The sequence below is a fragment of the Uranotaenia lowii genome, chromosome 3, assembly GCF_029784155.1.
Source record: "Uranotaenia lowii strain MFRU-FL chromosome 3, ASM2978415v1, whole genome shotgun sequence".
NCBI classification, from domain to species: Eukaryota; Metazoa; Arthropoda; class Insecta; order Diptera; family Culicidae; genus Uranotaenia; species Uranotaenia lowii.
The window spans coordinates 215,542,686-215,569,456 of NC_073693.1; the positions used below are offsets into that span (position 1 = coordinate 215,542,686).

Here is a 26,771-nt window from a genome sequence, read left to right on the forward strand (position 1 = left end):
GTGATCTATAGTTATTTTCTATTCATCAACCTGTAAATCGTCCTCTTTACTTCCAATATTTTTTTTTCAAGAATCACGAGGTACTGATTTCAAAACACGAATAAATCATTCGTTACAATTTTTCTTATCATTATTACTGTAGTCAAAAATTTGCAGACTGATTGATGGAGTGAAAACATATTGTTCCCATGGAATTCCAAAAATTACAAAAATTCTATGGAAATTATTTTTTAATTCTAGTCAAAACTAGTGTAAGTGTATATTAATTCTTCATCAAGGAAATAAAATAGAATACAGAAGCATGAAACGTACATATTTCCTCATAAATAAAATGCACATGAACTACTTACTCGGACATTCGTGTTATTGTCCCAAGCAGATGCACTCCTAAAGCGTTCATCAATCGTCCTCTATACTTCCAATCTATAGGGGAGAATGAGGATACTTGATCCCTGGGGATACTTGATTCCTTAGCTATATCTCGAAACTGGAATGCCTTACAAAGATCAACTGTTCTAGAAAAATGTGCCAAAATGAGCAAAATAACAATGCTTGTAGTTTAAAAATTTTTAACAAATTAATAGTTTGAGTAATTGAACTTTGTTTGAAAAATTTCACAAAATGTAACTTGAAGATCTTTTTTCATCACTTTAAAATGTTCCTTTCATGGGAAAATTATGAAAAAAATATTTGTTCCAATGTATCAATCGTTCGAGCGTAAAATGAACTTCATAATGCCATATTTTCAAAGCTATGGAAAACTCTTAACTTTTTTCAGAAAAAGTTTTCTGAAATGTTGATTATGGGTACAATTGATCCCCTAGAGTTGGGTACAATTGATCCCCCTTCCAAACGGCATATTCTTCTTCTGAATTGATCGTTATGATTGCTGATTACGAAATTACTATTATTTATCCAAAAACTAATATTTATCAAACAATTGTCTGAAGAAAAGAGCAAAAATAATTAATTTTCTCTTTATTATAAAAAATAGCGCCTTTAAGTATGCAATGTTATTAGCGTTGAGACAAAGTTATAGAATTTTTTTCTTATGTCTGCTATAAATTGTGAAATGAGAACAAACATGACCAAAATAGTCAATTAACATTCTATCTTGGGGTTTTGTTTGATTTTTTATACAAGGATTAGGGCTTCCTGAATAAAAGATCTAGTCTCCTACGATAGGGGATCAAGTCTCCCCTAACTTCAGAAAAATCGCAAATTTTTTACTCCCATGAAAATGCTTCTAGTTCATCAACGGGTTCAAGTATCGTTCTAATTTTTGGAGCATAGAAACTTGAAGTTACAAGCTGTCAGAAAATGTCAAAGACGGCGAGTTGCTAATTTTTTCCAAAAAGATATGGTGAAAATAAGAAAAGGGGATCAAGTATCCCCACTCTCCCCTAGTTATTTCGTTGCACACGAAACATTATTGAACGACCTCTCGTCGCTTTGTTTACATTAAGTCTTAGCTATCATCTATAGGGGAGAATGAGGATACTTGATCCCTGGGGATACTTGATTCCTTAGCTATATCTCGAAACTGGAATGCCTTACAAAGATCAAATGTTCTAGAAAAATGTGCCAAAATGAGCAAATTAACAATGCTTGTAGTTGAAAAAATTTAACAAAATAATTGTTTGAGTAATTGAACTTTGTTTAAAAAATTTCGCAAAATGTAACTTGAAGTTTTTTTTTTATCATTTAAAATGTTCTTTACATGGGAAAATTATTAAAAAAATATTTGTTCCAATGTATCAATCGTTCGAGCGTAAAATGAACTTCATAATGCCATATTTTCAAAGTAATGGAAAACTCTCAACTTTTTTCAGAAAAAAGTTTTCTAAAATGTTGATTATGGGTACAATTGATCCCCTAGAGTTGGGTACAATTAATCCCCCTTCCAAACGGCATATTCTTCTTCTGAATTGATCGTTATGATTGCTGATTACGAAATTACTAATATTTATCCAAAAGCTAATATTTATCAAACAATTGTCTGAAGAAAAGAGCAAAAATATTTAATTTTCTCTTAATTATAAAAAATAGCGCCTTTAAGTATGCAATGTTTTTAGCGTTGAGACAAAGTTATAGGATTTTTTTCTTATGTCTGCTATAAATTGTGAAATGAGTACAAACATGACCAAAATAGTCAATTAACATTCAATCTTGGGGTTTTGTTTGATTTTTATACAAGGATTAGGGCTTCCTGAATAAAAGATCAAGTCTTCTTCAATAGGGGATCAAGTCTCCCCTAACTTCAGAAAAATCGCAATTTTTTTACTCCCACGAAAATGCTTCTAGTTCATCAACGGCTTAGAGTATCGTTCTAATTTTTGGAGCATAGAAACTTGAAGTTACAAGCTGTCAGAAAATATCAAAGACAACGAGTTGCTAAATTTTTCCAAAAAGATATGGTGAAAATAAGAAAAGGGGATCAAGTATCCCCACTCTCCCCTACATATAAAAATGAATTTCTGACGTCTGTCTGTCTTTTCCCTATAGACTCGAAAACTACTGTACCGATTTGCGTGAAACTTGGCATATGGGGGTATTAGAGGCCGGGGAAGGTTCCTGGAAGGGGGGAGGGGGTATCTCATAAAGAAGTAATAAATCTTCATAACTCGAGAACTGATCAAGCAAAAAACCAAAACTTGGCATGGGTAGGTTCTTGGGTACTGGGAATGTTTCTAAGAATATTTGGTACCCCTCCTTACTTCCAGTGGGGAGATGGGATTTTTTTACATAAATAACTGGAGAACTAATCAAGCTGATGGAACCGAATTTGGGGAACCAAATGGGAGGGTAGTGGAATACGAGAAATGGTTCTATGATAACTTCAGACCCCTCCCTCCTTTCAGTGGAGATACAGGAAGAAATGAAGGGGTTTTCATACCTTTTTTATTGCATAAATTGAACACTATTCAAGCAAATGAAACAAAATATGGCTTGGAAGAGTATAGGGTACGATAAATAGTTCTATGAATATTTGGTACCCCTCCTTCCTTCCAGTGAGGAGATAGAAAGTGGGGAGGGGGTTCTTTTCAAATTTTCAGCATCACTGGGAAACCGATCAAGATAATTGAACCAAATTTGGCATGGGAAGGGATTTGATTTCGAGAAATGTTTCTTTGATAATTTGAAAAACCTCCGTTCTTCCAGTCGGTACATGACTTACAGTGTATAAAGGTGTAAAAAAGACCAACTTGAAATTGAAAAATATGGAAGGTGTAAAAAGCCTTATTTTTTTTTAAAGTTTTGGTCTAGTGTCATTCACATTAAGAAAATTTTTTCGACTCGAAAAAAATATTTTCGTTTTCTCGCTAAAGCAATTACCATAATAAACCAAATTTGAGGATGTTTTTTTTTGTTTTTTCTCTGATCTAATGGTTTTTCAATAATTGTTGCGAATTTGCAACATCATGCAACGGTAGTACCTTACCTGGTTTATAGGTTCCATAGTGTATTTTCGAAATTTGCATCGTTTAAACAGTATATTTGTTTCTCGGTGATTTTTTTTCCGTTACTAAGGATTTATTATCATGTTAAGGATGAATTAAGAGGGGGAGAAAAGAAATGAACAAATATTAAAATTGATAGCTATTAATTTGGTTGATTTTTTTTTCCAAATATATCAAAATTGCCAGGTATGTCACATATTGACAGTATTTATTTAGCCAAAACGATCCTGTTTTCTCCCGTTTCTATTAAATCTTCTGAAATATGATTTCAGTGTACTCGTTTTGGCGTTAAATATCCCTAGTATAAGTGCCCTAAAGCTGTTTTCGAGAAAACGTGCTTCAAAGTCAAGGATATTCCTTGACTTTTTAGGTTTTTAGTGTCAAGGCAGCCCTGCTCTAGTATTAGTACATACTGCGACGTCACAATCACGAAAAATCTTTCAGTTTACTAGGAAATTTGTCTTTTTGTGATGTTAACTCGGACAATTTGCTGGAAATTTTCCACTTTTAAAACATGTTATTCTAGAAAGATATTTGCTTTTCAAGATCGGTACAAAAAAAATTGGATTTTCCATAAAAATGATCAAGTCAGTGTAGTTTAAGGTTTAAGATCCATATTAGAATAAAGTTATCAATAAACAAACTAATATAAAAAACCACAATTGTTGATTGACATTTTAGTAAATCGAGTTAACAATCATTAATTGATGTTAATTGTTATGTAGAAGAATTGAATATGGTAAACCGGTTGGATTAAAGTCATGACAATCAGTTGAACACTCAAAAACTACCAGCTAGACCTTTTTCAAGCTGATTTTTTTCTTCGTTTTAGCACGTTTTAGCTTCAAGGCGACATTGCATTTATTATTAAAATGAGAAAAAAACATATTGCAATCTTCAAAGGATCAAAAAATTTCATAACATAGTGGTCTTACGACACAAGCAAAATGAAATTGGAATTCATTTTTGTTCTAAAACGTGTTTTTTTTTAAATTTCTGCCATTCACATACAATAATTTTCGATACATTCGATTTTGTGACGTCACAAAAAAATCCAATATAGCTCTCGACACTACCTTATCTAAAAATTCCTTGCCTCAATGGTTTCTTTTTTTCCGTTTTACATATATTTTGCATAAAGTTGTAGTTTTCATTCGATCGGAATAGTATACAGGAAAAATTCTATAAATTTGAAAATATTACTTAAAATAGTTTGATGTATGAAAAATATTTTGCATTATAAACTCAAAATTGACTTTTTAAATTTTTATAAAACACTCATCAAAACTATGTTGATTTTTTTTCTTTGGCATACTAATAAAAAAAAAATATCGAAAAAGTTGTTGATGAAAAGAGTATGTTTTTTCCACTTCTATGAAATAAATGTTTAATTCCTCTGTAATGAAACTGCAAATTTTCAATAACCTTAATTTTTCAAAAGAACAAACACATTTTTTTAATTTTTCAATTTAAAAATTCAGAATTATCTGCCAACATTCGATATCCGAGGTTTGCAGTTTTGTTTTGCTTGTTTTCTTAGAGATCTAAATTCTCGAGCGCCGATATGGTCTAGTGGATAACCTAGTGCGCGTCTGGTTTTGGTATGCCAGTCCTACTGGGCTCGATTCCCGGCAAGAAAACTTTTGGGTTCGAATCCCATAAGTGGCCGACAAGTGAGATGTGTTTCCTCTTATAACTGACTATATATTATAATAAGAATATATTAATTCTATATAATAAGAATGTTCAATCAGGTGACAGCTGGCCAGGTATATATACGGATGCCGGAATATCTGTAAATAAACTAGCCCACCTGATTGACTCGTTCTTCCGAAATAAACCTACATCAACACACGCAATAGATTCACTCCATAGCACTTCATACGAAGCCATGTGTCCGGGTATGGTGTACGCGCATGCATTGGAGATTTGACGAACTTAATAATCTAAAGAACGCACAGGAGCACTTTTTTAGGCAGCAACTGCGGTGAATCCGTGCACCTATGATGAATAACCAACATACATACATACAAAAGTTGTTCTATAAATTCTGAATAGTCAATGTCTCAAAGATAAACCGCATCCAGAGATCTAAACCAGTATTGACACCAGATAAGTTTGTCTTCTGAGTTCATTAGAATAAAGAATAAATAAATAAAATTTTGTTTAAAGTTTTGATCGAAACTTTATTCAAACCGTCTCGAGATTAATAGATATGTTGAAAGCCCAAAGAACCAAAAAAACATAGATCGGAAAAAAAACTGCACCAATAATCGAGGCACCGATGCTGACTCAAATTATCTTTACCCTTCGACTTTCGCTAATTTATTACTTCTATTGCCAGATAGTAAGGGGTAATAAATCTCCACTGTTCATTAAACCAACAATCAAGCTGACATCTTTTTTGTTGCAGAACGGTTTTTTTTTTTGCAGAACTCAACGAAACTTCACAATGCTTTTTGCAACTGAAATGTTTGCTCATCACATTTTCCTCTACTTTGTGCTGAACTCAGCGACTCTTCACTGTGAATGTTTTTGATGCAGTACAGTTATCTTCTCAGATTTTGTTGACTTAATCAATAAGTTTATGTTATGATTCTAGAATTTTGAAGGGTAGTATATTTTAAAAGCTGATAGTCCTTTTCCAAATTAACTTTAGAAAATCCCTTCCTAAGGATACCTTATACTATCAACATCTTATGTTCTCACCCCTTCACTTGATGAAAGTGTGAATCCTAGCTTATGAAATGCAACATCAAGTTGACACTGCCAACGTTCAGGCATCAAACGACTCTAGCAAGAAATTAATTATCTCGACTAAATTAACTTTTCCATCACTTTGGTCGTTAATCATTTTTTTCCTGTCGTTCTCTCTCTTTTTCTCACTCAGGTCCGGACGAACCGACGGGAGCGCAGATTCCTTCCATGTTTCTCAATTACATCGGTAGCGACATAGACTGGAAGTACAACACAGAACCGGAGCAGTACGGTTGTCTCGGATCTCCGGAGCAACGATGCTACTGGCCAAGGGGAAAAGTTCTCGGTGGCACATCGGTCATGAATGGCATGATGTACATCCGTGGGAATCCCGTGGATTATGATGATTGGGAAGCTATGGGAAATCCAGGATGGAAGTGGAAGGAAGTGTTGCCATACTTCTTGAAATCGGAAGACAACCAGCAACCCAATGAAGTTGATAGCAAGTTCCACACGACCGGAGGATTACTGCCTGTTTCCAAGTTCCCGTACAGTCCACCATTCTCGCATGCAGTTCTGAAGGCTGGTGAAGAATTGGGATACACTGTTCAGGATTTGAATGGAGCTAACACAACTGGATTTATGATTGCACAAACGACCAGTAAAAACGGTATCCGATACAGTTCTGCTCGTGCTTTCCTCCGTCCAGCTGTTAATCGACCAAACCTACACATTCTTTTGAACACAACCGTGACCAAGGTACTGATTCATCCGACCTCCAAGACAGCTCATGGTGTCGAAATCATCGACGAAGATGGACATATGCGCAAAATCCTGGTTAAGAAGGAGGTCATCATCAGTGGAGGAGCCGTTAACTCACCCCAAATTCTTTTGCTCAGTGGCATTGGACCCAAAGCCCACCTTGAAGAAGTTGGAGTGCGCCCAATCCATGATCTACCTGGTGTTGGACAAAATCTCCACAACCACGTTGCGTACTTCATAAACTTCTTCATCAACGACTCCAATACGGCTCCGCTGAATTGGGCCACTGCCATGGAATATTTGCTGTTCCGAGATGGACTCATGTCCGGCACCGGTGTTTCTTCTGTGACCGCAAAGATCAGCACCAAATACGCTGAGCGACCGGACGATCCGGATCTACAGTTCTACTTCGGTGGATTCCTGGCCGATTGTGCGAAAACCGGCCAAGTCGGAGAGTTGCTGAGCAACGATTCCCGGGCCATCCAGATCTTCCCGGCCGTGCTGCACCCCAAGAGTCGAGGCTTCATTGAGCTGAAGACCAACAATCCGCTGGACCCGCCTAAGATTGTGGTCAACTACTTGAAGGAAGATCTGGATGTTAAGGTACTGGTCGAGGGTATCCGGTTCGCCATCAGGATGTCGGAGACGGAGGCGCTGCAGGCTTACGGAATGCAGCTGGATCGACGAGCCATCAAGGCTTGCGAGGAGCATGACTTTGGAACTCAGGTGAGCAAATCTTTTTAGATAGTAAGGAGCGTATTCGAAAAAAGAGTTGGCCATGAGAAAAATTAGTGATCGGTCGTGTTTGTGACAGCTCCGCGAAAATTATCTTGTATTTTTTTTTATTTAGTTGGGAAGTGAAATTTTAAAATAAAAAAAACTAAATCGGATTTCAGATGGTCCAAAAAATGGACAAAAAATTTCGAAAACAAGTTTTCAAGAAGATATCCGTTTTAATTCACCATGGCGTTACTACATTTCATTTCCGGTAAACTAAGTGCCACCAAATCGACCAACAAAAGAGCCTCAAGAATTGGATGGGACTGGACTGGATGAATTTGAGCTTGAAATGAATCCGCTTTTCCTGCCTCGGTGAGCCCGTTCTGATCTATTTAATAATTTGTTTATTAGATAATCTTAAATTTTAAGTCAGCATATTAATTCATTATTTAACAATTCGATAATTTTTTTTCCTTATAATATTGACTAAGCATCACAAACTCTACTGTTTGTGAATTTTGTTCACAGGAACTTTTTCATTTGTACCTTTTATCTAAATCTTTTGTAAATTGATACTGTACAACGTTGTGAAAGTACCTATCTTGAAATGCGGTTCGTACGGAAATTGGTTTAATTTTATACGCCAATTAGCGTACAGATTTCACGTGATCATAAAAACTTCGGCAATATTAATAAATTTTTAAGCTCAGGAACCATAAAGATGTGCTAAAATCGATATGCTGGTACGAAATTTTTCAATTGGAAAACCAATGCTTTTAACTGTAAATCTATCATTCAGAAATAGAAAATATTTGTCAGTCAATTTCATTTAATTCATGAAGTTGTTTTGTTTTTTTTTTTAATAAGTACATGCTTAACAATGTCATAATAAACCAAATTTTGCATAAAGAAAAGCTATGAATTTATCAGCAAAATCTTCAGAAATTTAGTTCAGATTTCTGTATCATTCATTCTACTTAATCAAAAAAAGTCATTCTCTCATTTCTTGGTAGGAAATAAATATTTTCAATTTTATTACGAGTGTTCAAAATTCAAATGAGTTTGTTGCTAGAATAGGTGAACCAGTTGATTTCGAAATCGCAGGAGCTTAGAATATGATTTTAACCCAGATAAAATAACATTAGTCAAAAGTGTTTCCTGATCATATCCTTTTTACCCAATCCACAAAATCAATTGTTTTGCTAGGATGCAGAGGTGACCTCGGTCCTAAAGCATGAATTATGATTCTTTCAATCCCTTTTCTCAATTTTCCTTCTATCCATTGACTACTAGGACGTGGCCGGCGCCGTTATTGATGTGTAAAGAGAGAGCATCAGTTTTGTTCATTGTGAATGTGCTGTCAATCCCAGATACCATTCATTTGACCTCTGGATAAAATTGGTGGCCTCGGTCAATCACGAAGTAGCAACCATTGGCGATGTGGAATTCGTTCTACTGAGCCACGCCTGCGATCATGGAATTTTAAATGCGTTTGTCTAAATACCGATAAAAATACATTTAAACGTTGACGAAGCTTATAAGAAACTATTGATTTAAAATTTTTTTTTCTTGTTGCATTTCAAGTTCAATGATTTAAGGTGGATGTGAGTAGTCAATCAAGCTAAGCTAAGCTAAGCTAAGCTAAGTAAGGAGCGTATTCGAAAAAAATGCAACACTTTGTTTTGTAAATAATTTTGGAATCCATGAATAGAATTTATTGACATTTTCAGCAAAGCTGCTTATTAATGTAATATTTCCATCTACAAATTTTTGTGACGTTCTGTCAAGTGGTTTCCGAGATATCTTTCAAAGAAGAAGTTTTTCGACTTTAATGTTTGAGCACTACGTGCGCTATCTATAATGTATACTATGAACTACCCTTTTTCCTAATCAAGACTATTCATGATAACGTTTTCTGATTGCTGAAGCACTACCTTCAAAATAACTCAAAATGTTAAATTTGGGGGAAGTAATGACAAATTGAGCTGTTTTTCTCCTTGGACACAAAAACAACACATTTGACTCTTTATCACTCCACCACAGATTTTGCATATCGGTACCCTTCCAGGTCGAGCCAAAACAGAGTTCTCAAGTCCCAAGTTTTATGTCTTCTGTCTCAGGTTTCATGTCTCTTGCCTCAGGTTTCAGGTCTCAGATCTAAAATCTCTTGTGTCAGATCTCAGGTCTCAGGTCTCAAGTCTCATGCAACACTCGCTTAGAAGTTTGAAATAATTATCATCCTGAACGGCCGAGAATCCTCATATGGTGGTCCGATCGGCTACGCTGATTGTTTAGCGTAGTTCATTTGATAGCTCCTATCTCTACCTCCCCGCGATACCGGTAGGGATGCGAGTAACCTAAGCGGAGATCGAGTACCCAACTCCGGTGGATGCTTTGGTCGCATGCAGAGAAGGTGGCCGCACGCGTCTGTTACCCAGGTCAGGGGGGCGTGCAACAACAACCGAGCGTCTGTTCTCCAGGTCAGGGGCGGCACAAACAGCGTCTGTCTCGCAGCGAGCGGCTGAATTTACGAAATGCGACTCCCGCAAGCTGAGTCCAAGATGGCACCCCATCGCGGGATAGGGACTTTAGGCTAACAACCTACTGCTTCCGATTCATAAAATTGTTACGGAATCCGAAAGAAATTACCAACCTGGAACTTTGGCGACGACTTTTAGCATGAAAACACGGACACGAATTGGAACTTGAAACGATTGAATCCTTGCTCAACAAGGCAAGCTGGCTCAACTTGCTAGAAAAGCTAGCCGCCTCAAGCTTGAAATTCTGGGACTGACTGAAGTCCGTTGGCCTAATACTGGAGAACACAAGACATAATCCGGGCAAGTCCTGCTTTACTCTGGCATACGAGGAGAACATACTACTCGGGAACGAGGAGTTGGTTTCCTGTTAAGCCCGCAGGCCTACGCGACCCTCATTAGATGGGAACCGATAAACGAAAGAATAATCGTAGCCAGATTTAGAACACGGATTAGAAACCTTACCTCCAGCGTTATGCGCCAACTGACGTTGCCGATTTGCAGGAGAAAGAGCAGTTTTACAGTCAACTGAACAGCGTGGTAGAAAAACTTCCAAAGGGTGTCATTCAAATCCATTCGGGCGACTTCAACGCAAATATTGGCACCGACAATCAAGACTTTGAGCGCAAGATGAGGCGCTATGGCCTAGGACAGATGAGCGAAAACGGAGAACTGTTTGTAGAATTTTGTAGCAACAACAACATGAGAATCGGTGGATCGCTCTTCCCCCATCGACCAGCACATAAGGTCACTTAAGTATCCCGAGATGGCTAAACAGAAAATCAAATTGACCACATCTGCATCAGCCGAAAATGGAGAAGGAGCCTTCTTGATGTCCGCAACAAACGAAGCGCAGACATTGCATCTGACCATCACCTCGTCCTCGGCAAGATACGACTGAGAGTTGCTCGTGTCCAACGGCGCGAGGAGAAAGTCGGGTGTCGATACGACGTCCGCCGGTTGGAGAATCCAGAGGTGAAAAGGGCATACGTTGAACAGCTAGAATCCCGAGCCTCGCAGCTGCCGACAGACGAAACAGTCAAAGAACATTGGTGTGGAATCAAGAATGCCTTTATCACGACGAGCCATGGTACTCTCGGTAAAGTTTGTGGAAAAAGCAGTGAATGGATGTCGGATGAAACTTGGAGGATGGTCGATGATCGGAGAAAGGCGAAAATCGGAATTGAGCAAGCATGTGCCGAATCAGCCAAAGCAGCTGACCGCTTACGATATGCGGAGCTGAAAAAAGCAGTTAAACGAGCTTGTAGACGAGACAATAGAGCCTTGACAAACTCCCTAGCCGAAAAGGGAGAAAGAGCCGCCGCCAATGGAGATATCCGATTACTTTATGACATTTCACGCCGCCTCAGTGGTGCAAGAACTAATGCAAGAATGCCGCTGAAAGACCGAGCAGGTCAGTTATTGACCGATTGAACAAATCAGCTCTAACGATGGACTGAGCACTTCGAACAACTCTTCCAAGTCACGAATAGCGATGGCCAACAGAACTCGCAGCTCGAAGCGCCAACAGTAAGCCGCATAAATGGCGTCAACTCGGAAGCGCCCTCGCTGACTGAAATAGAAGCGGCAATCAAAAACATGAAATCCAACAAAACACATGGGATCGATTGCATCCCTGATGAAATGCTGAAAGCCGACCCTGCCCTATCAGCACAAATGCTACACCGTCTTTTCGATGACATCTGGGATACTGCAACATTCCCGGCAGACTGGATGCAGGGTATCCTCGTAAAGGTCCCGAAGAAAGGAGACCTGACAGAGTGCGGTAACTGGCGAGGCATAACGTTGTTCTGTACAACCCTCAAAGTACTCTGCAAGGTTATCCTGAACAGGATCCAGGAGAAAATAGACGCTACACTCCGACGGCAACAAGCTGGATTCCGATCCGGACGATCATGTGTGGACCACATCACAACGCTATGAATCATACTGGAACAAATCAACGAATTCCAGGACTCTCTTCTGCTGGTGTTCGTTGATTTCGAAAAAGCGTTCGACCGACTTAACCATGAAAACATCTGGGCGGCTCTAAGGTGAAGAGGAGTACCAGAGAAACTAGTCCATCTCATCGAAGCACAATACGAGGCATTTTCGTGCAAGGTCTTGCACGACGGTGTCTTGTCCGAACCAATCCCGGTAACTGCTAGAGTGAGACAAGGATGTATTCTATCACCGCTACTTTTTCTAATCGTAATGGATGAGATTCTGACTGGATCGATTGCCGTGGAATCCTTCAACAATGGACCTTGACCTGACTGACGATATTGTTTTGCTCGCCCAAACACAACCTAATGTGCAGAGCAAACTCGATGACCTCAAAGTCAATGTCGGAAAGACCAAGTCGATGGAGATCAACACAGGAAATCCCTCCAGTTTCATGCTAGCTGGGCAACAAGTTGAGAAAGTGGAGTGCTTCCAGTATCTTGGTAGCCAGATGACGCCTGATGGTGGTGCCAGGAAAGACATCGAAACCCGGATCAGAAAGGCCCGATTTGCGTTTGCGAGTCCCCGAAATATCTGGGGGTCACGCCAGATCTCTCTATGAACGAAAATCCGAATCTTCAATTCAAACTTCAAATCCGTATTGCTGTACTGGTGCTAAACTTGGTGCACATATGCGGTAACGACGCGAAAACTACAAGTATTTGTAAACCGCTGCCTGCGGAATATCATTCGCGCTTGGTGGCCTGGCAACTGGATCTCGAATGAGGAACTATATCGCCAGTGTCATCAAAGGGCGCTAGAAATCGAGATTCGGGAACGTAAGTGGAGATGGATTGGGCACATGCTGCGAAATTATGAAAACGAGATTTGTAGAGAGGCGCTTGATTGGAATCCAGAAGGACATCGAAGAAGAGACAGACCCAAAAACTCGTGGCGGCGAAGCCTAGCCGCTAACATCCGAACTGTCGACGAGAATCTTGACTAGGACCAGGTGAAGACGCTGGCTCCAGATCGTCAACAGTGGAGGTCTTTTACCACGGCCCTATGCACCGGAGGATCGGCGCGGGATCATTAAGTAAGTATTTGATAGCTTTGGACTCATTAAGCTCAGTATAGTTAAGTTACGTTATCCTACGTCGATCGCAATTTGCGTCAGTCTCCAACTCCTTTGTAAAGCATTCATTATCCGAGCGAGCCCTTCGCTGACTGCCTGCCATGTGTTGATGTCATCACAGATCTTCTGCAACATGTTGTCCGCTTCGGGTGTCTCGCCCACGTCACCGCATGTTAGGAAGACTAGCGGGGCCACATGTCGGAACCAGTGGTGATATTTCATGAAGCATCCATGACTAGTCAGGAATTGCGTCATGTAGAAATCCACTTCGCCATGCTTTCTCCTTGCTATTTGGGATCAAACGATGGGTCCACCTTCCTCTTTCTGAGCTATCCCACAGCCACTGCCAGTTGGCCGTGGAGCTAACTCTGGTTCGTATTCTCACGTTTTGCGTGCCTCTATTTTCGTAGCAATAGGAGTCCTCCACCAACAAAACCAAGATGGGTATGACCCCCACATGCAGCCTCCGACAAGACGGTGCGGTATGCACTAAAGACCCGCAATATCATTCACCTCTGTTCAGCTACTGCTGGTTACACTGGATTTTAAGACCAGGCCGCCTCTCCATACCGAAGGATTGACGAAGCTACACTCGAAATTTTACTCCTCTGACTTCATCGGATCCTCGAGTTGTTCACCATTATCCTTGTGAGTGCAGCTGTTGCTGTTTCCACCTTCTTGCACACATACTCAACGTGGTTTTTAAAACTGAGCCGGTCGTCAATCACCACACCCAAATATTTCAGCTCACGCTTTGATTCGATAGAGCATGATGGAACTGTAATCCTGCCTGTTTGCTGGACGATTTCTGTTATTCTTTCCCAAAACAGGGAATCAAAAGGAAATCGCGACCGAGTCTCACCAGCTGGGCAAACTAGGAAAGGGCAGGTGGTCTTCCATTTGAAAGTAGCGCTTAAGCCACCTGCTAAGAACCGGAAGCGTGTCGGGCCTCTCGTTATACCATGAAGCGCAACTACAAGCTTTGTGGATCTAGTCCAGGAAATCCAGAAACACAAAGCGAGTTGTCGACGACACTTTCTCTGTTCGAACACGCGGGTTAGGGGGGTAAGCCTCCTAAGTCACGTGTGGCACTCAGACTCCTCCGAACTCACAAGTAGTGTTGACTTAAGTCACCACTCAGCGCAACTACTCCATCTTCAAGTCAGGCGCTTGATTCACTCGAAGCGCAGATCGAGCTGTAGACCGCCCTCATCAGGTCGCACTCGCGGTTCGGGCGCATCAATTCCCGAAGCGCGTGTCGAACCCCGACACCTCTGGCTTGAACTGTGCCTCTCTGACACTGACGTGTAAAACACGTCCCAAGTGATCGGCCCACCATTGGCCACCCTTAGCGCATCAACTCGTTTTGCGGGGTCGGGTCTATACCCACCGAAGCGCAAAACGAGTTGGCGATCGCTCTCCCTCCGGTCACGTCCGCATTTCAGGGCCATGACCCCCCGAACGCGTGTTGGACTCTCATCTTCACACCCAAGTACTGGTACCTAAGTACCCGGGTGCACCACTTCTTCCACGCGGGTTTGGCAGACCCGTCGACAGCCTCTAGTGGGTTTGATGGTAGTTCTCTTGGCCGTACATCTGCAATACGCCGGACTTGCAGACGTTTCCAACCTGGACCACGAGGAGTTGGAACAACCAGCCCAGAGCCTATAATAGGGGTCTGCTACTAATGCTATGTCTAGCTTCTCTTCCACCGCCAACAGTCGCAAAAGTTGTGGTGCTTCGTGACAGTGGTTGAGGTTGATTTGGACTACTTCCAAACCTGCGCTACTAGCGCTTTTTCGTAGGTAGAGCACCTTGGGTAACCAGTTACTTGGTGACCAGTGCAAATAAGACACTTCGCCGGCTTACTGCAGCTAGCCGCTATGTGACCGGATTTTCAGGTCTCATGTCTTATGTTTCATGTCTCAGGTCTCAAGTCTCGTGTCTCAGGTCTCTTGTCTCAGGTCTCAGTCTATTTCAAAAGTGTGCTGGAGTGGTATGAGGCCAATTCTGTCCATTTTGTGCCAAAGGACATGAACCCGCCAAACTGTCCGGAGCTGCGCCTGGTGGAGCAGTTGGGAAGATGGGGGCATAATGGCCACCTTAAGGAAAACGCTTATTGACCCATAGAGAACAGCTGTAATATGTGAATTACATCATTGTTTGGTGTTCAGACACTGAAATATTCTATGGCCTAATTGGATGAAACTTGAAAAAGTAGGTAAAAACGTTTAAAAATGCATTTTAAAAATTTTTGCTGAATGCTGAAAACCAGTCACTGCAGAGGCATAATGAGAAACCCCCCGAGGCAGTATGAGCACCATTAATGAAGGCATAATGAGCGTTTTCTGCCGGGGATTCTAGCAGCAAATTCGACTCGATGAAGTCAACTGAGAAATAGAGCTACAGCTTGACTTGTATCGTCTGACGATTTGGCCTATTGGTAAGATGTCGGAGAGGTAATCAGTAGGCTCGAGTTCGATTCCTGGTCGAGGTGATTTTTTTTTCATTTATCATTCATGCTCATGATTGCACTAAACGGTGAGGCGTAGATTCATCAAACGAAGCAATAACAAAATAATCTAAGTCTGTTTGTAGAATTCAAAGAATTAACACATGCTTTGATGCTATTAGCCGTATAATGTAACAATAAAAAAAATCAATCATGAATGGTATGTGCAAAAAAAATCCCCTCGAACAGGAATCGAACTCGAGTCTACTGATTACCTCTCCGACATCTAACCAATAGGCCAAATCGTCAGACGATACAAGTTAAACTGTAGCTCTATTATTCAGTTGACTTCATCGAGTTGAATTCGCTGCTAGATTCCCCGGCAGAAAATGCTCATTATGCCTTCATTGATAGTGCTCTGTTCGCCTCCAGTGAACAAATTTAAGTAAAAACGCGTTTTAAAATTGATTAAAGTGAAAAATCAAAAATTTTATGATGCTGAAAATTGAGAAACAATGTGTAAACCATGTTGCAGTGCGTACATTTCAGAACAAGATGATTTAAAGGTCATAAAAGCTTATTTGGTGGTGCTCAAAAATTATAATATTTTCGTTACTTGAAAACCTAGCTGGTTATTATTTAATATTTCAGTAAAGATGAAAAGGATATTTCTTTTTTGGTGAAAAATTAATACTATAGGTAGTACGAAACAAGTCTTTATGAAAATTTGTTTAAGAAAATACGTACTTATGTAGAAAAAAGGAGTGCTTATTATGCCCTGGGTGCTCGTTATGCCCTCATCTCCCCTCCTGGGCAATTATGAAGCGGCAACTTCGGAAGAGCAAGAAGATCGTCAAAAACGAGAAAGACATGTTAAGAAAAATGAGAAGAAGAGAGAAACTGAGAAACCGGATGACACTGTAAAGATTTTGATGGAGGGCGTCAAGCGAAAATGCGTTCAATTTTACACTCAAGGCTTCATCGAATTACTTTTCTTTTGATTTTTGAAGTAAATACATGAATAAACCTACCCTTAAATTTTGATTTGATTTTAAACATTTTAATACAATTGACATGACATTTTCGGTGTCGTAATCATTTCGTTTTTGCCCTTTAAGTTCAATAAAAACCCATACAACCAGAAGTCATATTTTATATTACAGATTATATCGTATAGAATGTTATTTAAAATCATTTTCGTATATCTGCACCTACAATGTGCGGCCCATGCATATTTTTATCGTATTTAAATGCATTGCATGATTTTATTTCGACAATCCGTTTATCTTCACCTACAATGTGCGGCCCATGCATATTCTTTATCGTATTTAAATACATTTCATGATTTTATTACGATAATACAATCTAAATCAAGAATATGTGTACTAATGTACCTATATGGTCTTCAAAATGATACGTATATACTGGTTTCGCTGCATTATATACGATATGTTTACACGTATATTTTCACGTATATGTGCAAATTCGAAATACCCACCAAATGGTTTGCTGGGTAGTGTGTTAATTTGAGTATAAATGAGGCATCCCAAAGTGAAAAACTAACCTGGTGTTTCGTTGATATTTTATTTAAATATTAAAATTTGGCTGTATACTAATTGCAACATTTTAATCAAGAATGAACATTTTAGCAAGACTCAAAAATTAATTGAATGATTAAATTGTAACATTCTTCTCTGAACTCGAAATTGCATTTTGTCTTGTTACAATTAATCATTGAGAATTCATCTTTCTAAGAATTCTTTTGTAAATTTTCTAAAGTATTGAAAGTTGTTTTTGAAGCTGATACTGGTTATTTGGCAAATTAAAAAAAATAACAACAAACACCTCCTTATAGCAAGTTTTATAAATAAATCATGAAAGGTTTTTTGGAAGTTGTAGTGATGAATCATCCCAGAGGATGAAAATCCCGTACAAAAAAAAAAGTTTTTTGGAGCTTAAAAGACGATTCCAAATTTGTCAATGAGTTTTGATAAAAAAAATTTCCATTTTTCTCTTGGGTTTTGAAAAATTTGCCCGGATATTGCTTGGATTTATGGTTGTCAATATGAAATCAAACCCCCGGATTTTCATTTAAAATTTCCTTGTTTGTCCGGCATTCTTTCAACCTTTGCGTGTATCATGAAGCTTATTTAAAATAATCACTGAAAAATCCTCAATACTATACAGGCAAGCTCAACTTAAAAAAATTCAAAAGTGTCATTTAATACCTCATATTATGAATACATGAGGCTTTTTCAAGAACCTTGATCATAATTAAAAATATTTTATTCGTTTTTATTTTCAGGAATACTGGGAATGCGCAGTGCGCCAGAATACCGGTGCCGAAAACCATCAGGCCGGATCCTGTAAGATGGGACCGCTCCGGGATCCGATGGCCGTGGTAGATCACGAGCTGCGCGTCCATGGGGTGCGGAATCTACGCGTAGTCGATGCCTCGGTGATGCCCAAGGTGACGTCCGGAAACACCAACGCTCCGATAGTGATGATCGGTGAAAAGGCAGCCCATCTGATACGCAGGGCGTGGGGAGCTCGAGCCTAAAAGGGTTCCCATTTTCCGAAAACTCAACTGTCCACTCTAGCATTTAATGGAGACTCATCGTTTAGGGAGCCAGCAACAACAGCCAGGGAAGGGGCGGATATTCTTTCAATCTGTCCTAACAACCTCTTGAGTGAGTGGCGGAAAAAGCCACGCCCACATTATTTCGAGATTGATCAACCAACAACCTGTTGAAAAATTGCGTAACATCCAGAAACTTAAGTAACATATTATCATTTTAGGATCATCGACTCATAACGTTCACGAATCCATTGCGGCGTTTATACCTTTGGACGTGGTATTTTCATGAATACTGGTTACAAAGTACAAAAAGAAGAACATAATTCATCGCATTTCATTCATAGCGACATTTATTATTTCATTATCTAGCGCGAACGGAACTTTTTCATGTAAATTATGAATATTTTATTTCCATAAATCTTTTAATAAATATTAGAATGTTTTATTTAACTTGAAAATATGAGAAAAAGTTCCTTGTTGACTAAGGATAGTGTAAAATTATTCAAAACAATTGTTTTCTTGGTAAAAAATTGCAGGAATAGTACAACAAATTAAAGCAGATCACTATGAACCATTTCATCTTAGACAGATTTTAGACAGGTTAAGCTATTGAATAGTCTTGTATTATAAAAGATTAATCAAGTCAGATTTCAGATTCAGATTTCAGATTCAGATTTCAGATTCATGTTTCAGATTCGAGATCCAGATTCATTTCGTTTTTTGATTATTTTTTTTAGATTAAAGACTTATTTCAAGGCAGTTTACGATCAGACACTTAAGTTAAGCGGAGTAAGTAAGTAAGTAAGTAAGCGGACGTGTTTTTTGAGAGTCGTACAAAGTTATTGTGAGCTATCTCTAACCACGCGGTCACTAGAGGGGGAGGCCCTCCTTTTGGTCTTTAAGTAAAGTTTCCTTGTACCAACAAGGCCTGGAAATGTCGGACGGTGTCGTTAAAAATACCATAGTTTTTCGGTTCCCGGAGCACGCTCCAAGAGTTGGAGCTCAATTTGTACACTGGTGTACGTGGAGTATATATGGACATAAAGAAAGACATACCATCAACGCTGTACTTCTTGAACCGTAGGGGTCGAATTTACTACGAAGGTTTAAAACACAAATGTTTCGTATGTAAAGAAGAGGGCCATCTGAAGGCCAACTGTCCGAAAAAGTCAAGCAATAATAGTGTTCCAAGCATTGATAATGACATCGCCATTCCTGGTGGTAGCCATGGAAAGCCAGAACCCAGTTCGTATGCAAATGCACTCAAAAATGCAGTTAACCACAACGTGAATGAGCACCTGAATGAAAATGCGGAAAAGTTAGAACTCAGCATGGTTGTGCTGAAATCGTCTATTGGAGAAACTAAGGAGAGAGGAGAGGGAGTGAAGGAAAACGACGTAGTCGACGATGGTAAAGATGGGCGAGAGCGAGAGGTTGATTCGGAATCTAGCGGAGAAGAAATGGACACATCGCAGCCGGAGAAAATGGAAGAGAGGCTTGGCAAGCGTCCACTGATCGCGGAGAAATCGACGTCCGATACGGAAGGTGATGCGAGAAGGTACCGAACTATCGAGAGGAGTAGGAAGAAGCTGCACAAAGCCGGTGGAGTTGACCCGATAAACGCTTTGGAAATCATCGCAAAAAAATCGCAGGAGCGAGGTAAATTACGGGAGCGATCTGGTGCAAACAACAGATCGCGCAGTCGGGTAGATGTTGGTAATAAATCTGTCAAGTGAGAAGTGTACATGTTTGGTTGTTGGGTGGTGGATTTTCTACCTTCCTTCATGTCTGTGTATATGTATATGTGTATGTGTAGTTCAAAACTCGATGCACTATGTATTTTACTAGAAAAATAGCTTCAATCAACATAAATGCCATTACAATAAACGTCAAAAAAACTTCTACTGAAGGATTTTATAATTAACAACGGTTTGGATGTAGTCCTGCTACAGGAGGTGTCGTTCAATGATTTTAGTTTTCTTCCAAGCTTCCATCACAGACAAACAGACGGGACACTTCATTTTCATTCTTCTCAAAACTAGCTGAGAAGCTAAGCAATGTCACCACCAGATAGCGCTGCTTCACTTTTTTGGAAATCACAATTTCCATCATGGTAGCCCTGTTTATTGTGTTATATTTGTTTACTATTCCTTAACGACCAAAATATTATTCAAAACAAAATGCCTTTTTGAAAGTGTAAAGAAGGTGACGGAAAAAGAGTTTTAATTAGATGGTGGCAGCTGCATTTTTGGTATGTGCTCAAAGCTTAAAATACATGGGCGGAAAACTCGGTGGTATTCGTAAGATATTGGTCGTTCCGGAAAGTATTATCTAACGGTGTCTAATTCTCGGAAATCTAACATTTTCACACAGTTTTTCAGGAATGACGAAGACAGGCGAATGCTATGTATGTGGATCGATTACTAGAGACGGGAATCCGTGGGTAGCGCACCAGATTTCCTGAGAAAATCTGCGTTCAGCTTACATTCACTGAACTCAAAGAACATCTGCACCTTAAGATTGACCATTCGTAGCCTCCCGATCAAATCTTATTTCAAACGTACGGTCAAAGTGTGAAGGATAGCTAAAGCAAATGTTCCCATTCCAGATATTATATTTATTTTCATGCAGTTTCCAGCAGAAAATTTCGCCGTACTTCGGAATGAATATAAAATAGGAAACTTCGGTATATTGTAAACAATTTTTAACTTGCGTTTAAGAGAGAAATATCTGAATGTTTAGGTTAATCAATGTTCTTAAAAAGCAAACGACATATTTTTTTTAATTGCAAATCGATTCAAAAGATGCTTTCCACTGCCGAAGGTAGAAGGTGCTGTAGAAAATTTACGAAGTGTGTTGTTGTAAGCTAATCTAGAAACTTTCTTTAATAAATTATTTGTTTAAACAAATGTCTTTACATTATTTTGTGCCTATTCCATTTTTTTATTTTAAAGTCATAATCTTTATAATGATATCCTTTATAAAAAATAAGTTATGGATTTTTTTTTTTTGGAAAATCGTTTAGAACATTCAATAGTTTCGTTCTAAATGAGGACGAATTGTGCAAAATTGTCTTTATTTAGTTTAATTTTTTGAACGCGGGAAGTTAACGGTGGTAAACTTTTCCGTTTCCGAAGGTGAATCATATAATTTCAAGTTGAAATTTTCGACTATTCTTCGCATAACTTGCAGGAATATTGTTTTGTAGATTCGTTATGCTAAATGAGGGATGGTATTAATATTCCGATGTCAACATGAATTCTTGAAGAGAGTCTTCGGATTTTCTTTACATAACCGTCACCACCACCATCACAATAGTTTTTAATGTATTTGACTGGGTCCGCAGACAGCAGTGGAGCCTTTTGAATCAAACCTAAAAAGCAGAAACAGTTATATTCAAATAGATACAAAACAGTATAGGTACCTACTACTGCAAATGACAAAACGGTTGTTTACGCTTCAAAACAAAACGTTAAATTTTCAAAGGTGACCATGATCGTTTTATAATATCGAAAGTGATTGGTAGGCAATGTGGGCAACAGATGGCAGTGTAATCGGTTTGCGAAAAATTGACCGGATTTTGTTCAGAGTGTCCTGTCTGTTTGTCTGTGCTTCCATGCTTATGTAAACAGGAGTGATGATAATGTGGGTACCGCCATACTGATCAGGAAAACTCTTGATTTTGCTCAACCTTTGCTTGATCCTAGTGGGAGGCTTTCTTCTGTAATGCTCAATAACATAAACATAATTAATGTATACGGTCACTCAGGATCTCAGAGAAAAAGTGGGAGAGATGTTTTATTTAGGGAAACAATTGTTCCACATTTGAAGAAATCTAATACCAGGTGGACTCTTGTGGGAGGAGATTTTAATTGTATTTTAGATGCCAATGATTGCAAAAGTGACGTTAAACAGTTTTGCAAAGGCTTAGAAGATTTTGTAGATTTATTGAAATTGAAAGATATAGGAAAAAATAGTCATCAATTTACATTTTACAGACTGAATTCAGCTTCGCGATTGGATAGATTCTACGTTGACTCTGATTTCGCAAATCACGTTTAAAAGTTTGAAACTCTCCCGTTACCTTTTTCTGATCACCATGGAATAGTTTTGACATTCAGGATAAATCCCTCTGAAGTTGCCCCAGTTTGGGGGCGAGGATACTGGAAAGTAAATGATCAAATACTTAGAAATGATGATACTTGTTTGGAATTTCGAAATATGTATTTAAATTTGAAGAAAAGAGTGAAATACAGTAACAATTTTTCAGAATGGTGGTCATACGATTTCAAATCGAAAACCCGACAATTTTTCGAAACAAAATCTTTTGAGATGAGCCGTAAACATGCAGTAGCTAAAAACCTTCGAATTCTAGATAACCTGATGGAAAGCCAAGCTCTAGGAAAAAATGTTTACAATGAAATGAAACAGGTTAAATCTGATATACGTGCACTTGAACAAAAACGTATTCTTCACCATGCAAGCCGTTTCCAACCATCAACTATGTTGGAAAGTGAAAAAATTAGTATCTTTCAAATGTCGAAACTATTGAAACAGGAAACCAAAAGAACTAAGATGAAAATAGAATCCCCCGAAAATAAAAGTACAAAACAAATTGTTTATGATTATTACAAGGAAAATTTTAAACTTGTACCTACGTTATCAAACCCACCGAATCGATTTGAAAATATTAATAAATACCTAACACGTGATCAAAATGATATCCTAGTGTCTCCAATTGATGAAAACGAATTGAGAAGTACAATTAAGGCTGCGAGTAAGAAAAAAACGCCAGGACCAGATGGTCATACATATGAGTTTTATGAACAACACATCGAAGTAGTTAAAGATGATATGTTGAAGCTTTTCAACGGTTTTTAGATGGCTCAATTATGATGCAAGAGAACTTCGCAAGTAGAATTATTAAGCTTATCTTCAAGACAGGAAATTCAAATGATCTTGGTAACTATCGTCCTATCAGTTTGTTAAATACCGACTATAAAATTTTTGCCAAGATAATTGACAATCGTTTATCAAAATACACTCAAAATCTCCTTGGTGATGGACAAACAGCTGGTGTAGGAAAAAAATCGTGTATTACTAATTTGGATCGCCTAAGAATGATAATTTTGAAAGCACAACAATCAAAGAAAGTAAAATGTGCAATTCTTACATTGGATCTCCAGAAAGCCTTTGACTCTGTGAATCATACAGAGCTTTTCAACGTCTTGCGAAAATTTGAATTTTCACTGCAATTTATTGCATTGATTAAAAATCTTTACACAAATGCTTCTTCTCAAGTTATAGTTAATGGAACCCTGACAAATTCTTTTCAAATACAACGTTCTGTTAGACAAGGTTGTCCCTTGTCAATGATTTTTATTCTCGTTATACATTGAACCGCTGATACGAAGATTGAGTGATAACTTACCTGGTATCTTTCTAGATGGAAATTTTCTCAGCGTTTTCGCGTATGCGGATGACTTAACCTAGATTATCCGAAATGATGTTGAATTTGACCAAGTTCTGGAAATAACATCTGAATACGAACTGACTGCTGGTATCAAATTAAATGAGAAAAAATCAGATTTTATGCGTTTAAATAACTGCGTTTTGGGCCCGCAACAAATTACGGAAAAGAACAGCTTAAAAATTTTAGGGATCATTATCAAAGACAACTTTAAAGAAATGGTACTATTGAACTACGAAAAATTGATAAACTCACTAAAACACACAAGTCGACTTCATAACTCAAGGAAATTAAATTTATGGGAAAGAGTTTTCATTCTCAATACATATTTACTTTCGAAGCTGTGGTATGTGGCACAAGTCCTTACTCCAGATAATAGTCACATTGCGGAAATAAAAAAGATAACTGGATATTTCTTATGGAACACGAATTTTTTTAAGGTTGCAAGAAACCAAATGTATCTGGATTATGCGAAAGGAGGACTTAAACTCATGGACCCTGAAAATCAATGTAAAGCCCTTTTTATTAAAAGATTGATAGTAGATGATGACTCAAGATTCCAACATTTTTTCCTCAAAAATAAGCTTAAAGGTTTAACAATGAATTCCAAGAAATGGATTGACATAGCGAAAAATCTCCCACAAAATGTAGTTTATAGCACACGAGATCTTTACAGTAAGTTTATCAATGATTTACAAATAAAGCCCCAGATAGAAGACAAATATCCCGAAATTTGGTGGGGAAGCATATGGGAAAATATAAGTAAAAACTTTTTGACATTAGAAGCAAAATCATGCGCTTTCCTAATCTTTAATGACGTTATTTCAAACAAAGTTAAAATGTTTAATTTTACTAATAGGGTTGATAGTCCGCTTTGTGATTTGTGTGGTAAACCAGATACTAACTTTCATAGAATTAAATGTTGTGTAAATTCACATGTTGTTTGGCAATGGGTGGAGAAAATTCTCAAGCATAATCTTAAATTAAAATTTAATGATCCTGATGAAATTCTGTACTGTGGTGTTTCCGATAAAAATTATAAAATGAAAGCAGGTCTCTGGTTAGTGGTTGAAGCTATAGCGTATAATATAGTGCATTTTATCCTTGTTAATCCTAGTTTATTTTGTTTCCAGAAAATTATCAGAGAGTATAGATGGAATAATAGAAAAGTATTTGTAAATCATTTTAAGACATATCTCGATATATGTTGAGAATTTACTTATTTACTACTATTATTGTATGAATGTTTAATACTAAATATGTTGTAATTAGGTTAAGGATTTGTTAAATAAAGTTAAAAAAAAAAAGGAGTGATATCCGACGTAAGATTGCTTTTGTTTCATTTCACAGGGATTTATCAGTGTATTGAAGTTTTTTTGCGAATTTACATCAGGAACAAACTAAATTATTCTGCTTTCACACTTAAAATTCTTCTGAAACAGTTTTCATTTTCCGCTAAATCAGAACTTTCTTTTTTTCGATATATTTGTAATGTTGACTAGTCGGTTCCGAACGTGAACAGAATACTTAATTTTTCTTCGGTTATTTAAGGGGGGGGTAGGGTCTAACACTTTCAAAAAATCGATTTTTTATTTTTTTATTTTCTTATTGTAAAACATTTCAAGAATGTTGTGTCAAATTTTCAAGTCAATTGAAGCAAAACTGTAGAAATTATAGGCCTTTATCTCCTCCCATCTAATACTGCAAGAAAGCAAGAGCAGAAACTTCAAACGCGTTTTTCTCGAAAGCACATTTTTAAAGTCCGTGGACATCGTCATTTGAAAACTACTTATCCGATTCTTTTCAAATTTGGAACATATTTTCTGCATATAAAATACCAGACCCCAACGTTTTTCTTTTTTGTTTTTTCTACTTTGGGGAGATTTTACAGGTGAAAAATGGCGGATTTTTTCGTGAAAAATCGTAGTTTTTACTTCAAACAGCCGCAAAAATTTCATAAAATTTTTTTTAAGTTAAATAAAAACGTTGGGGTCCAGAAAAACATCTATTAAAAATATTTTGCTCTGATTTTTTGACTTCAGATGATTCTGTGCTGAGATACAGTGTCCACCGCAAATCCTGTTTTTTAAAAGGCATCCTCGAAAGTGCTCCGTCACCGGCTCATTTTTCAATATTTTTCTACAAAAAAATTACTAAATGTTCTTTTAACAATGCTTTGTATAATGCAAAAAATTTGAATACATTTGTTTGAACGATAGCTCTAGAAAAAATTCGTGAAAATTGTGTTTTTCTATAGCCGTTAGACCCTACCCCCCTTAATGCAAAAAACGCTTTTTATTGTTGGTATTTTTTCAAATCGACGCTCGTTTTCTTATGCATAATGATATAACAGCTTCCTATTGCTAGCCAGGCATGCCAATTGGGGGAGGTGAGGCGGGCATGTCGGCATCGATCGGTGGAGAGGGACTATTTGGGAACTGTGGTTCTCCGGAAGTTGCTGAAATTGGGAAGTTGATTTTAGTATTTTTTCATAATTTCTCCACATTATTCAGTACCAAAAGCAAACAAGATAACAGAGAGCAGAAGTTTGAAAATCATTTTGCTGGCTATTGATTTCATTGAGAAACTTCAGAATGTTATGAAGGGACCACAAATGGAGTGACTTCCTTTTATACAACTTGCAGCTTTTTTTTCGTTATTCATTTAATACTGCTCAAATAAAGAAAACACAGCAATTCTTCGGCAACCCCAATTATGCGGGTATTTATATGTACAAAAATTGTTGGCATTCACAGTACCCAATCGACAATAATTAACACGATAACATAAGTTATAAAGTTGGCTATACAGGGAGCGGTTGTTAATGAAATGCTGGTTATGTAGCTACCCGAAACCTAGACATAAAAAGACTTAGTATTTTGTTGTCTTTTTTATGATTTCTGATATTTTGCAATTTAAATTTAATTACATTTTAATGATTTTTTGATTGATGGACAATTTCATCAATTATTTGTATAAAAATATTTAAGAGTTTATTGCCTCTATAATAAAAAA

At 38.0% G+C, this 26,771-nt stretch overlaps 1 protein-coding gene across 2 annotated transcripts in view; it reads left to right on the plus strand.

The window, feature by feature from the left end:
- The window catches only part of LOC129751254 (glucose dehydrogenase [FAD, quinone]), a 207,148-nt gene extending 188,432 nt beyond the window's left edge, over positions 1-18,716 (plus strand). For both annotated transcript variants that reach the window (XM_055746641.1, XM_055746639.1), the window contains exons 5-6: positions 6,352-7,646; positions 18,014-18,716. In XM_055746641.1, the coding sequence (XP_055602616.1) occupies positions 6,352-7,646; positions 18,014-18,268 (1,550 nt within the window). In that variant the 3' untranslated portion in view covers positions 18,269-18,716. The remainder of the gene's footprint in view (positions 1-6,351; positions 7,647-18,013) is intronic.
- The last annotated feature ends 8,055 nt before the right edge of the window (positions 18,717-26,771 follow it).